General features: G+C 39.4%; 1 protein-coding gene across 7 annotated transcripts in view; it reads right to left on the bottom strand.

Annotated features, from left to right (window-relative positions):
* Positions 1 to 12,549, bottom strand: part of LOC123772897 (myotubularin-related protein 9) — a 48,270-nt gene extending 35,721 nt beyond the window's left edge. For 3 of the 7 annotated variants that reach the window (XM_069323256.1, XM_069323259.1, XM_045766302.2), the window contains exons 1-7: positions 12,328 to 12,477; positions 10,915 to 11,066; positions 8,879 to 9,041; positions 6,111 to 6,262; positions 5,305 to 5,430; positions 4,230 to 4,379; positions 1,350 to 1,376 (exon numbers count right to left, since the gene is read on the bottom strand). In XM_069323256.1, the coding sequence (XP_069179357.1) occupies positions 1,350 to 1,376; positions 4,230 to 4,379; positions 5,305 to 5,430; positions 6,111 to 6,262; positions 8,879 to 9,041; positions 10,915 to 11,061 (765 nt within the window). In that variant the 5' untranslated portion in view covers positions 11,062 to 11,066; positions 12,328 to 12,477. Of the gene's footprint in view, positions 1 to 1,349; positions 1,377 to 4,229; positions 4,380 to 5,304; positions 5,431 to 6,110; positions 6,263 to 8,878; positions 9,042 to 10,914; positions 11,067 to 12,327 lie in introns of all 7 variants that reach the window. The other 4 variants (XM_069323260.1, XM_045766306.2, XM_069323258.1 and 1 more) reach the window with 3 other exon arrangements.
* Positions 12,550 to 15,534: the final 2,985 nt, after the last annotated feature.

The raw sequence follows: 15,534 nt of genomic DNA, 5'->3' as shown, positions 1-15,534 counted from the left end.
CTGAGGGGTGCCAGGTTCTGGCTCGTGGACCCTGGTAGGCAAAAACAAACTCCGCAACTGATGACACTCGAGTAGTACGACACTTAATCAGTATGACGGGGCTCCCCCCAGAAAGGTATCTTTTAGCGAACAGAGATGTAGACAGTTGGAATATTTAGAGAGAGAAGGTGATGGATGCCAAAACCATAAATAGTTTCAGTGTCATATGACAGAGATTATAGGGAGGACGGGACACCATGAATGTAGCTCTCATCCGGTAACTACACATACGTAATTACACTGGGTCTCACACATATATATAATATTTAAGTGATACATCATAAATTTGTATATAAATGATGTACACTGAATACAGGTGTATATTATTATATAAATTGTGAATACTATAAATGTGAGTAAATATTTACAGTCTTGTACCTACATTTGCATAATTTGTTTAACAAACCAAAAACACTGCAATGAAGCTTACAAAACTAGTATGCAAATAAGCTAACAATAAGTACAAAATGCAACAAGAAATATAGATTCAAAATAAAAGGAATTGAATAAATATATATATGTGTGTATATCACGAAAATAAACATGTGATTAAAAATGTGACAGTGTCAGACCACGGAGGAAAATTGAAACAGGAATTTCCTTAAGTACTTTCGTATATTAATACATCTTCAGAAGGAGTGAAGATGTATTAATATACGAAAGTACTTAAGGAAACTCCTGTTTCAATTTTCCTCCGTGGTCTGACACTGTCAAATATATACATGTATAAACCACTTACCAAATAAAGCAATATAAAATGGGCTTAAATCCACCGACAGCACCATACGTGTTTCATCATAACATTGTTGCATATATTACAGCCACATTAATATATATTAGCTTATGAACAGACAAGATAACAAGGGATGACTTCACTACAACAGTCTGGTAGAAGGGAAACACAGCCACTAATTTCATGAAACAATATACACTCTACATTAAAATTTGACAATACAAAATCTATACAACAACAAGAGCTTTAATAAAAGATGACAAAAACACAATTTCTGGTTAGTGATAATATATTAACATTTGACCTCTAAATTTGTACAGAATATTGTGTGGGTGAGACAATGTTTTCGGCCGGCCAACTGTATGTTGAGGCCGACATTGTAGTCAAGTTGTCAGGGACGGTACTTGCAACTCTACATCTACAGTAGGTAATTAATCTGAATTATATTTTAAAAACTTAGGAACCTATATTTTGATTTAGGAATACTGTAACAAAAAGGTAGAGTGTATACTACATGAGAGAGATGATGCATGCGGACACAAGGACACCATATATTTACTATAACAGTTTCCTATACCTGAACTTTTGCTGACTGCGCAAGGTTCTGTGTATAAAAGAATGCATTGTGAAAGCAACATGTGCAAATCTAGAATTATTATCACATCTACAAAGTATACCATGTGCAATTCTCAGCTATAAATCAGACTTACATCCTATGTGAAGCCACTATGATAATATTGAGAGAAAAAAACATGCCTTAACCCCTGCACTGCGCACCTGGTTTCGGCAAAAACTTCTTGGGGCAATTGTCAAGGACATATTCTTGTTGTTTTTATAAATATTCAGGTAAATTTAATGTCAAAATGTTTACAAACTCGACTATTTTCATTTAAAAGCACAGAGTAATGAAAACATTAAAAAACATTAAAATACTGTATAGCCTAATTAAAAAAAAAAATAGCACAACTCTCAGAGCGCCTAAAGGCGCTTTGCGCAGTGCAGGGGTTAAATAAAGCAGATCTATATACTTTATTACTGTATGCAATAAATCAGTGTGCATTTTTCTAAACATTTGGTTTATCCTGCATTTGGTAAACAAGGCGCAGTAAAACTATCTTTGTGAGCTTCCTTAGGCAAGGTCCTGCTGTGCCCTGACGTTCATCGTTATCACAGCAAGGATCTCTCCGGCCATCACTCCTGGGTCATACTGGTGCATGGGAGACACTGGACAATACTCATTTTATCCCATTATGACTTCCAGCCTCCAGAAGGCTATCTTGACAGGTTATCTTGAGATGATTTCGGGGCTTTAGTGTCCCCGCGGCCCGGTCCTCGACCAGGCCTCCACCCCCAGGAAGCAGCCCATGACAGCTGACTAACACCCAGGTACCTATTTTACTGCTAGGTAACAGGGGAATAGGGTGAAAGAAACTCTGCCCATTGTTTCTCGCCGGCGCCCGGGATCGAACCCGGGACCACAGGATCACAAGTCCAGTGTGCTGTCCGCTCGGTCGACCGGCTCACTCTATATAAACTCAAACCCATTCAAAGTGCTCCTTGGCCTATTTACCTATACGATGATATAAATCGGAGTTGCCTTGCATGGGCCGATAGACCTTTTCCAGACCCCTTAGTTCTTGCATAATAAAATACAATAAACTAAAATTAGAGAAAATACGACGACCGACATTAGATTCACAAACTCCTGATTTGTTTAGCAATTTTTCTGGCGAGAGCCCCCCCTTGTAGCTCTCTGAAGCTACTATCACTGATAGTGTACCATCAACTGGGTTGCATCAGCCACAGTTCTATATGGCCTATTGGGGACCAAGAGCCAGAACCCAACTCCCTCTTAAAGAGGTGCAGGGAGCACTGGCATTTATATATTTATGCCACTACCAGGGAAGACACCCAGAAAGTCTGTGAGACAAAACAAATTACAGCTGGCTATAAAAGAGACCGTAGCCTCAAAGTACCAGACGAACTCCCCAACAATGTAAACAAGTGATCAAAACACTTCAAAACAAGTACCAGCTCAATTGTCCAACCTCTTCCGCTTATCTGGGGGGCCAGAGGGAGGTAGCTTGTGGTCAGCCACTGACACAGCCCTCAGTTCTATGCTGATGTGTGTAGTGTAATTACCTAAGTGTAGTTACAGGATGAGAGCTAAGCTCGTGGTGTCCAATCTTCCCAGCACTCTTTGTCATATAACGCTTTGAAACTACTGACGGTGGTTGTCGTCCCTTCACATTCTAGTGTGTGGTCTGGTCATCATATGATGCTAGCTGCCAAGAAAACAGAACTTAGAAGATAAAGAGCTGTACCCTAAGACGGGGATGCAGCAGAGATCAAGATGACGATGGCAATAGTAAATGATATTATGAAGAGTTGGAATATCTTTTAAGGTAAGAAAGATATTAAGCAAACCTAAAGTGCAGTGTGCTGATGAAGTGTATGGTGTATGATGGAGTGTATGGGTGTATGACAGTGTGTATGGGTGTGGTACAAGTTGATTCAGAATAACAAAAATACCAGTAGTAGGCTGGTTGCTCACGGAACACACAAGATTTCATGCCAAAATAACCGTTACCAATAAGAGTATTTACTCAAAGCAGCAGCATAGTATATCTTGAGATGATTTCGGGGCTTTTAGTGTCCCCGCGGCCCGGTCCTCGACCAGGCCTCCACCCCCAGGAAGCAGCCCGTGACAGCTGACTAACACCCAGGTACCTATTTTACTGCTAGATAACAGGGGCATAGGGTGAAAGAAACCCTGCCCATTGTTTCTCGCCGGCGCCTGGGATCGAACCCAGGACCACAGGATCACAAGTCCAGCGTGCTGTCCGCTCGGCCGACCGGCTCCCAATCGGCTTGTATCTTCTGTTTTTTATCCTACACTGTACTTATTGAGCTTGAAGCCGCTTGTATGCACTACGTTTAACCTTTTAAAGAAGTGGTCTGGATTTGTATTCTCCAACTTATTCAGTATTTTCAAGGTTTATTTATTTATTTTATTTATTGATTTATATACAAGAAGGTACATTGGGTTTGTGAGAATACATAGCATAGTATTTACAATCTTGTAAAGCCACTAGTACGCGCAGCGTTTCGGGCAGGTTATGATGAGATCTTTGAAATCTTTATCTCACTGATTTAGAGAAATTTATTCAATTACTGTAATTTCAATATTATGCTCCCACGGTAATGTTTTCATGAGCAAACAATCTTCTAAATTATGACTAATCTAGTGCTCATTCTAAATTAAAACAGCAATTTTTTATGCATTAAACTGACTAAATCAAACTAATATTTAATGAAATTTACTTCAAGTTACCTAGTAGCATGCCAGCGTTAAACCAAAAGACTGGGAACTGTCTCAAGCAGCAAACTTGGCTTGTGTGTAAATGAAGACCATTCTCTTAACGATGTGCAGTAACCACTTTATGAGATAACTTACCTTAGCTGACTGCGCTAAATTCTGAGTGCGGGTGTCAATAATGTAGCCCCGTTTTTCACGCGCAAGCACACTATTTAATAGCCGTTCATCCTCTTTACACCGCTTGCCATTGGCTGTGATAAGAGGTTGTCCACTTCTAAGAAGAACCGCCTGTAAAATATTACTATTTTAATCAAATGTTATGATTATATTACTAGAAAGTACACAAATATATGAAACACACCACAGGTTGCAAATATTTACATTAAAACAGTGCATTGATTGCATTTTTTTTTCATTGTTTGAATCTATGTCCTCTTGTTCTTGAAGATGCATTTTTCAATAATTATTCTGTTAATTTTGTTGCTGTCGATATCTGTTCCTATTTTGTACATAGTGATCATATTGCCTCTTTTTTTTTTTCCCTTCTATCTTCTGGCTTTGGTATATTTAATGCCTCTAACTTCTCCTCGAAACTCATGTTTTTCAGTTCCAGGAGCCATTTATTTGTGTCTTTGCATCTTCTCCAGTTTACTTATGTACAAGAAGGTACACTGTGTTTGTGAGAATTCATAACATCGGTGTTCTTACATTCTTGTAAAGCCACTAATATGCATAGCATTTTGGCCAGAACCTGAATGTGTTAATGATGTGCTTCTGGAAACATGGGTATATCTTGAGGTTATCTTGAGATGATTTCAGGGCTTTTTAGTGTCCCCGCGGCCCGGTCCTCGACCAGGCCTCCACCCCCAGGAAGCAGCCCGTGACAGCTGACTAACACCCAGGTACCTATTTTACTGCTAGGTAACAGGGGCATAGGGTGAAAGAAACTCTGCCCATTGTTTCTCGCCGGCGCCCGGGATCAAACCCGGGACCACAGGATCACAAGTCCAGTGTGCTGTCCGCTCGGCCGACCGGCTCCCTAATGATGTGCTTCTGGAAGTATGGGTACCATACAACCACTGCATATTCCAACTTTGGTCTCACAAAATTTATGAGCAATTTCATGATAAACAAAACTGGCTAGCTATCATGGAAATTTCTGGAAGTGGAATAGTATATTAAGTGAAGCATGAAAATTCAATAAATCTCTTACCGAGCCTTCATGACGATATGATAGGACAGGAAACCGACCAGCTTGACGGAAGTTAGCAATAGCAATAAGATCGCTATCTTCAATATTTTTGGGGACCACAACGGCACTCGGATATGTTGGGCATACCTGCAAAACAAAAGGTTGTAGAAAAATCATAGTGTGTAATATGAATATTTAATAAAGAACTCTTATCATGTCTTTCAAATACTGTACAGTATATTACTAATACATCATTACAGTACTCTTAAGAAATAATATGAATTAACACACAGAAATCACAATAGCGTGATGCATCAAATGAACAAATCCACAAGGGCCGTGACGAGGGTTTGAACATATATCCGAGAAGATCACGTCAATTAAGGCCCATCTGGGATCCTCTCGAAAGTAGGTTCGAATCCTCATCACGGTCCTTGTGGATTTGTTCATTTAATATAAATTAAATTACACATCACCAAAATTTATGACCTCATTAGTTTTTTGTTGCTGTATAGTCTATCATATAACTCATCCCATTTGATTAAGAATACAGCACTTTAATGTACACAGCTGAAATTTGTTAACCCAGTATTAACATTCAACATTTCCATTTAAAAAATAAACTGATATTCATCTTGTTACAAGGGATATTACTTACTATATTCTTTTAATCTTACATGTACATATTTCAAAATACAATACTTCATCTCAAGTATCTCTCAAAACTACAATAAAAGATAAAAGATTTCAATTTTTTCCGAGCCAAAGTGTTTACAAACAGTATAAGTGTATGTTACTCATATTTCCTATCAGACAATAACAAATACCTTGTAGTCCTTATTAACATATGATATTCTCCAGTCATCGCCTGGCTGAACCAGACGGGAAAATTCCGACTCCGGCAAAAATGTCGTCCAGCCATCCTCTAGAGCTGTGTACATGGCCCGATAAAAGAATGGATACTGCAGCAATGGCTCCTCTGCAAAATAAGAATCAAATTAATATTGATGATGTAATTACCTACCTAAGTGTAATTACCTAAGTGTAGTTACAGGATGAGAGCTACGCTCGTGGTGTCCCGTCTTCCCAGTACTCTGTCATATAACGCTTTGATACTACTGACGGTCTTGGCCTCCACCACCTTCTCATCTAACTTGTGCAGTACTGTACAGGCATCCCACAACATATGCTAACTCAGAATTGTATACAGAACTGTGCTATAATGTTTTTAATTTCATTAGAAGTACAACATTAATTTCAAGTATTCTGTTAAATTCACATTTACCGAACTTAGAGAATGTATATAGATCCTTGCTGCATTGGTGCAGTGTCAACAGTCCTAACTTTGCATGGTCCCACTGCCGTAACACCAGTAAGAATCTTGCCTGATGGAGCAACCATGTATGATAGCTCACAAATAGGATTACTAATGACAATATAACACACAATGAACTATAATGTCATTTTAGGGAGATATAGCTACACTCACAGATCATATATATATGTACATATATGTATGAGTGTGTGTACATGTATATATAACATTAATAATTTTGTAACTAGCGTCAAAAATTGTTATTTGCTTAGCTAAACGAACTAGAGGGTTCAGTTCCTGAACCGATTATGTGCCTCTGTAATCCTTTACACCACCGCCCACGGGATGGGTATGGGGTGCATAATAAAGAAAGAAATTGAATTGAATTGTACACAAAAATGTTTTTGAACATGTCCACTATGTTATCACTGCATCTTATGTGTTTCTTGGGGCAAAGCCTTTCTTATGGAAATCAATATACAAGCCAGTTAAAGAAATACTTTAAGAACAGATGATCTGATTAATTGGTTATCAAATTCATAATAAATACAGGCAAAGAATGTTTTAAAAATATGATGAAATGCATTACCACAGAGTGGCATCAGTCCCTGGGTGAGTCCAAGATGAGTTGTTTTGTTACTCTGGACATAGCCGGTCCGGAGGGAGCCGGTCGGCCGAGCGAGGGAGCCGGTTGGCCGAGCGGACAGCACGCGGGACTTGTGATCCTGTGGTCCCGGGTTCGATCCCAGGCGCCGGCGAGAAACATTGGGCAGAGTTTCTTTCACCCTATGCCCCTGTTACCTAGCAGTAAATAGGTACCTGGGTGTTAGTCAGCTGTCACGGGCTGCTTCCTGGGGGTGGAGGCCTGGTCGAGGACCGGGCCGCGGGGACACTAAAAAAAAAAGCCCCGAAATCATCTCAAGATAACCTCAAGATAGCAAGTGCCTTTGATTGGGTCTGGCACTCTGGATTAGTAGTAAAGCTTCAAGCACTAGGCATGCCGCGGGGCCGCTAGGACACTAAGCCCTGGAAGCACCTCAAGGTAAGGTATGCCATGCTCCATCTTAAGACCTAATAAAGAACTACCTTCAAGTCAAAATCTAAAAGTAGTCCTCAATGGAGCAGAATCCGAAAGCTATTTGGTGCCAGTGTATCGCAGAGTAGGGTTTAGAAATAAAATTGACATATTGGGCATGAAGTTTGACGCTCCTATGACAATAAAGAGCAAAGTGCTTAACCTAACCCAAAAGGCAGCCAGGAAACTTACAGCCCTACAGCACATCTCGCACCTTCTTGACAGCAGGGGCTGCAAAACCTTTTAAGAAGCACAAGTTTGTGCTCATCTTGAGTATGCACCCACCTCCTAGACTGCCTGCTTTCCATCATTCATCAAAATTTTGGACAAAGTGGAGAACTGTATAAGAAGGCTCATCTGAAGTCATGACCAAGTGGGAATGGTCTGAACATCAAAGCCTCCAACATCGTCGTGATGTTGGTGGACTTACTGTTATGTACACGGCCAACATTCGAAAAGTTGCGCACCTGGCTCAACTTCGTGGACCACCAGTAGTTGGTACCTGCGACACAAAGATCTTAGCCATCAACAGTCTCATGCTGGAACTGCCTTTCTCAAGAACATCACTCAATCAGCAATCATTCATTCCTAGGCCGACACACATCTGGAACTTGTTCGCTCAACAGGTCAACTGATCTCATGAAGTTGGCTACTGACTCACCCTGTTCCTTATATGACTGTTACTTAAGATTTAAATGTAGTTCATTCATTATGATTCAAAAAAGAAAATAATCTCATGAATTAAATGAGTCTCTAGGGGGCAGGCTTCAGATGAGTTGAGGAAGGATAACGGCTCTTCCTTGTAGTTTCACTAAGTACCTCAATTCGGGGAGAGGGGGATTATTGAGGAAGGGGGGGCTATGGGGGGGAGGGGGATTATGAGAGAGGGGGGATAATGAGAGGGAAGGGGTATTGGGAGAGGGAAGGGGTATTGGGAGAGGGAAGGGGTAGAGGGATAGGGAAGGGGTAGAGGGAGTGGGTGTGAAGAGGGGAGAAGAGAAGGATGAGAGGTGGGTGGGTAGGGGAAGAGATGGAGTGGAGAGTTTGGAGTTTGGGAGAGAGGTGGGAGATAGGGAAGGGGAGAGAAGGGGAGCAAGACCCGGGCCCAACCAGATACCCCACCTAGTCTACTATATATACAGTATATGAATTAAACTACAAATTATCACTCTCAATTTAAAATGGTATTAAAGCCACATACATACCCACACGTGTAAGATCTTCTAGTGTGTCTGCTACTTTAGCAAACTGATCAGCACCTATAACATCCAGTTGTAAAATCCGCAGATCTTTACACTTCAGCCACAATGTTCCACCCGTCATTCCTTGCTGTCTTCTCTCTACTGCATCAATGTTGCTATGCAGTAGCTGTAATGAATATAAAATACATATCAATATTACTATCAACCACAAGCATCTTTCTCGTAAGAAGTGAACAAGGAAATAGTCTTTCTACACCCACTCGGACACGTGCAGAGACCACTACCCTCGACACCCTTGGCAAGAGCTAATTATCCAGACGCCCCCCACTGGAAACTCAGACCACACAAGCAAGCTTGAGATATATAGAACAAAAAGGAAAAAATACAGGAGCTTCTGAAATGTTAATGACTTAGATGGAAGAATGTTAACTGGTGAAGAATTAATTAGAAATACTGTTTAGTGGCCAACCCACTTACCATTCAGTCTGTCACACGTGTACTTGACTCCAAGAAGCTCTACCTAGTTTTCTGATTAACAGCTGAGAGTCAGCATGATTTAGAATGTTCTTTATGTACTCCCCTAGTTGTGCTTGTGGGGTTGAGCTTCGGCTCTTTGGTCCCACCTCTCAACTGTCAATCAACTGGTGTACAAATTCCTGAGCCTACTGGGCCTCTTTCATATCTACATTTGAAACTGTGTATGGAGTCAGCCTCCACCACATCATTGCCTAATGCATTCCATTTGTTAACTACCCTGACACTGAAAAAATTCTTTCTAATGTGTGTGTGACTCATTTGAGTAGGCTTTCACCTATGTCACCTTGTTCGTGTTCTGCCCCATGCTAAATAATTTGTCATTATCCACCCTGTCAATTACTCTGCAAATTGTGTAGGGTGCACCACTGAAGATCTTCCTTCCAATGCAATTTTATTTTGCAGAAAATATGCAGCACCCTGCCAACATGACATCCAAAAATACAGGTACAGTTCAATTTGACGAACCTTTGAGTACACTGCACACGTTTTTATCTGAAATTCCACACCGAGCTTGCCAAACTATAGTGCAGCAAAATGAGGTACAGTATACATATCTGCAAAAGATGCGGGCCAAAATCCACTGACCTATTATGTTGAAAATTTCAAACTCCTCTGAAAAAATATTTCTAAAACAGGTAAAAATATAAAAAAAATTATCAGACAAAATCTATAACCAAAAATATATATTATGATGTATAGTACAGTATAGTACATTGTACTTACAAAACATATACATTTTTGTTTTCACTGCACTGGCTTAAGTTTTATCTTCATGTCGGGTAGATGAGTCCAGGGCACATGTACATAAGACACAACATACCTGCTTGAGGGTAGATGAGTCCAGGGCACATGTACATAAGACACAACATACCTGCTTGATGGAATTCTGGGAGTTCTTCTACTGCCCAAGGCCGGCCCGAGGCCAGGCTTGACTTGTGAGAGTTTGGTCCACCAGGCTGTTGCTTGGAGCGGCCCGCAGGCCCACATACCCACCACAGCCCGGCCCGAGGCCAGGCTTGACTTGTGAGAGTTTGGTCCACCAGGCTGTTGCTTGGAGCGGCCCGCAGGCCCACATACCCACCACAGCCCGGCCCGAGGCCAGGCTTGACTTGTGAGAGTTTGGTCCACCAGGCTGTTGCTTGGAGCGGCCCGCAGGCCCACATACCCACCACAGCCCAGTTGGTCCAGCACTCCTTGGAGGAATAAATCTAGTTTCCTCTTGAAAATGTCCTCGGAAGGATCTTCTCGGAGAAATTTTATTTTGTCTAATAATAAAATGGCTCTCCTAAATTAAAATTTTAAATGGATAAATTAATTGCTAATGCCGATTTTGTAACTAGCGTCAAAAGATTGTTATTTGCTTAGCTAAACGAACTAGAGGGTTCAGTTCCTGAACCGATTATGTGCCTCTGTAATCCTTTACACCACCGCCCACGGGATGGGTATGGGGTGCATAATAAAGAAAGAAATAATAATAAATAATGCCAAAGTATATAACCAACCCATAATTCTTCCGATTCCTCTCCACGTGCTGATGCAATGAGATGATGTCCAGTAATGCAGAGCGTGCCATCAAGTACGGAATGATGAGGTCTGTGTAGCATCACACGGTCGCACCGTGATATACGGATAAGTTCAGCAAATTCCATCTTTCCTAAAATTATAAAATAACAAATTTAAAAATTAATATTATTTCACTAAACATATAAATTAATCTAAACCCAAATATAATTTGGGTTTAGATTAATCAAAACCACATGTGTAAAATTGAGAATACTAAATGCGTTTTTGGCTCAATTCGCTTTCATCTGAGCAAAATAGAATCTATTTCGGTCTATCATTCTATTTTGCTCTGGTGAAGGTGAATCGAGCCGAAAATGCGTTTAGCATTCTCTATTTTTCACATGTGGGTTTTCCGCATACTTAGATCAGTGTTTTTGTGATCATTGTTGCTTATATTATGATATACAGTATAGCTAATGATAATTCTTTTAATCTGAGCTTAATGTTTCTTACACACAGAAACCGCAATAGCGTGATGCATCAAATGAACAAATCCACAAGGGCCGTGACGAGGGTTCGAACCTACGTATGAGAGATTCCCAGACGTTGTATATATTTATCTTTAAACAAGTTGAGCATGTATGTAGGGAAAATATTAATCAAAGATAACCATCTCAAGATAATCTCAAGAAAGTGCTGTCATACAACAATTACGTGCCTCCTAAGAGACATAACTCTTTAATGGCTTTGAAGCAAGGTGTAGTGGATACAGTGTGTACCTGCCACTTTGTTGGCCAGGGTTCGAGTCCCCTGGTGGGTTGAGTGTCTATAAAGTTATAAACTTCAGCTTTAGGCAAGGCGTATTAGGCAAGTCTGTTCATAGATAGATAGATATATATATATATATGTGTGAACAAGCCTGAATGGTCCCCAGGACTATATGCAACTGAAAACTATATATAGTATATATATATATATATATATATATATATTATATATATATATATATATATATATATATATATATATATATATATATATATATATATATATATATATATATATATATATATATATATATATATATATATATATATATATATATATATATATATATATATATATATATATATATATATATATATATATATATAATATATATATAATATATGTGTGTATTATATATTTATATATATATATAATATATATATAATATATATTATATAAATAAATAAATATATTCATACACAAGTGGGCGTATTGACCTGGTTCGATAAATACTTCATTCATTACATATCGGAATTCCCAATCCACAAACTAATTACAAGATACATTACTCCCTAACAACCCACTTAACCATATAAACATCTATATACATCCTAAAGTAAACAAATCGCCATATAAATAATTACAAGACTTGTAAATGAGAAGAGGACTTGAACTTGACTGATCAATTCCAGTTACAACATGAATATGGTAATTATTATTACGGGGAGAGATGGGCGCCTTCTTGGTGCCATGTTTATCAACCTAGCATGATAGATAGTGGTTGATAAAGGAGATATAAGGCGGTAAATAAGGCAAGAAGAGGGGACACAGCTGACCTAACCTCGCCCACGTAGAGAACAGCTGATTATTGACGATCACAACATACCGTATATATAATTATTTTGACTAAGTTTTATAGCTTAGTTTAGCTTGTTTTATGACTTGTTTTATTATAAAAATAAATTAATATGTTACAAATTGCATAACATATTGATTACAAGCATTATGTGGATTATTATATACATGTCATGTCTATTTCAATAATATTTATTAGTGCAAGGTTCTGGTACTGATATTAAGTTAGATAATTATATTTATCGGCTTTTTAAGACAAAAATATAAATGTTTGTATTAAGTTTTGTTATAAATATTAGCTTTATGACCCGGGTTTAGAATCTTGTGATGTGGACTTAAGTATTTGCTGCTGGGTCAAATATATCTGAACTACGCTCTAAAGTATTTATGTTTTGTCTTAGTATATATAGAAAAGTTATATTACTGAAGCATGAATTTTTAAGTAATTTATCTTCAATTTACGTTCCTTGTCATTTGGTTTACTAAAATAAATATGCATATAACTTTTAAAATCTGCTGAATAAGAGAGTGAAAATTAGATTCAGAATACAAATAATTTGATTTTAATTAAATATATTAAACCAGTCTAGTGAAATAGTGCAAAAAAATGATTTTAGAATCTTTTCAAAAAAAGATTCAAAAATAAAAAACTATTAAAATCTGCTGAATAAGACAGTAAAAAATCACATATAGCCTATAAATAATTCCATTTCAATTAAATATATTAAAACAGTCTAGTAAAATAGTGTAAAAAAACGATTTAGAATGATTTAGAGACTGAAAGAAAATATTTTATGCTTGGACGAGTGAGTGAAAATGATAATAAAAATCACATATAGAATATAAATAATTATATTTTAATTAAATACATTAAAACAGTCTAGTAAAATAGCGTAAAAAAAACGATTTAGAATGATTTAGAGACCGAAGGAAAATATTTTAGACTTGGACGAATGAGTGAAAACGGTGCTAAAAATCACATATAGACCATAAATAATTTCATTCCAATTAAATATATCAAAACAATCTAGTAAAATAGTGTAAAAAACGGTTTAGAATGATTTAGAGACTGAATGAAAATATATTAGGCTTGGGGAGTGAGTGAAAATGGTGAACTGAGGTGATGGCAACAGTGAGTAAGTTGTGAGTCACAGGAGCAAGTTGTCTTGAAGAGTGTCTTGTCTCCCTCCTCAAGTTGTCGGCCTCACCATGAGTAACACACCCGGTGAGTAACCTCTTCCTCCTTCCTTAGAGCCGTAGGTGACGGTCTTAGGTCGCCTGAGACGGGTTTAACAGCTGTAAATGTGTGTGTCGACGGAGCTGTCACCTTTTGTTTGGGTTCAGGTGACTGGCCCCGTCTGTTATTTACCTGTTGTCTGTCTTGTCTGTCTGCTGTCTGTCTGGTCTGTCTGCTGTCTTATATAGTCTGCTGCTGGTGATGGTGGAGGAGGAAGCAGACTTGTGGTGGTGCCATATGTGTGGGTGGGTGGAGTTAGAGGGGCAGGTCTGGCCGGGTTGACTTTGGGGGTTTACTGCTGGTGAGGGTTTACTGGTGGGGAGGGGGGGGGGGGGGGAGGTTTACTCCTGCAGGAGGGATTTACTAGTGCAGGGGTTTACTCCTGCAGAGGGAGGGGGGTTTACTCCTGCAGAGGGAGGGGGGTTTACTCCTGCAGAGGGAGGGGGGTTTACTCCTGCAGAGGGAGGGAGGGGGGGTTTACTCCTGCAGAGGGAGGGGGGGTTTACTCCTGCAGAGGGAGGGGGGTTTACTCCTGCAGAGGGAGGGGGGTTTACTCCTGCAGAAGGGGGTTTACTCCTGCAAATCAGTGAAGGAATGGTGACCCTAGGTACAAACCCAAGAACGTGGGTTTGTATATTAAAGTAAAGCAATTATAAAGTCTCTGACGAGCTTCATTGACAAACTCTGACAATCCTCCTCGGCCAAGATACGAACCCATGACAAAGCGCTCGCGGAATGCCAGGCGGGTGTCGTACCACTACACCACGGAGACTGTACTAATGATAAATCGGCCAGATTTGTACCAATATTCAGTTGGATATTACTGAAGTAAGATTTTAAGCCGCCCTCCAGGATGAGCAATCTGTTTACTAGCATTTAAGCATGTGGTGGAAGTAGAAATGACCAGTTAAAGGGAAAAAATTGGAGAATAGAAGGCTGGCATACAGAACGGAGAATTTATATCGGAAGAATGGCACACAGAACTTTGAGAGAAGACCAAAAAAGATGTGGCCTTTCTTGCCCCAAAAATGTTAGGAAAATTTACACATTCCTGTCCAAAGGTTGGATCAACCCATGGTTTAGTAAAGGGCTTTAGGAGTACAAATGTACTGTACATAATTATGAGGGCATGGAGAAAAAAAAAATAGGGGTACCAGAGGGCCAGGAATGAATACCTTGGTGATTAGAGTAGCACTATCTTGGGTTGATTCTTAGGGTCAAGGTCTCCATGGCCCGGTCTCTGACCAGGCCTCCTGGTTGATGGTCTGGTCAATCAGGCTGTTGGACGTGGCTGCTCGCAGCCTGACGTATGAATCGCAGCTTGATAAGCAGGAGGAAAACAATAGTAAAGGAAGTTATATATTGGGATAGGTACATGTACAGAAATTGACAGAAAATTGGGAAACTCTGGGAATTCAGAGAAGTGCTCACAGTAGAGCAAGGAAAAGTGCCAAAGCTGAGTGGGATGGTGTCAGACGAAGCAGTACTGGAAGACCGATAGATTACCAGAGATTAAGAAAAAAGCTGTACTGTGCCTAATGGAATCGGACACTGATTTTCCATGGCTACAGAGAGGTAACATAAGTGCTATGCAGTCACTTTGTGATTTATAACAAATGGGTGGAAGTAAATGAACCACCTATAAACTGGAAGATGGCCAGTATACAGAGAGGCAGACATGGGAGTTTTAAATTTGACCATTTGCTTTTGCATACTGTGCAAGGGGATGGTCATAAGAAGCTGGTAGAACAACTAGAGA

Source organism: Procambarus clarkii, chromosome 12 (assembly GCF_040958095.1).
Source record: "Procambarus clarkii isolate CNS0578487 chromosome 12, FALCON_Pclarkii_2.0, whole genome shotgun sequence".
Taxonomy (NCBI): Eukaryota; Metazoa; Arthropoda; class Malacostraca; order Decapoda; family Cambaridae; genus Procambarus; species Procambarus clarkii.
Note: the sequence above shows the minus strand (reverse complement) of the source record. Positions and strands in the feature narration are given on the sequence as shown.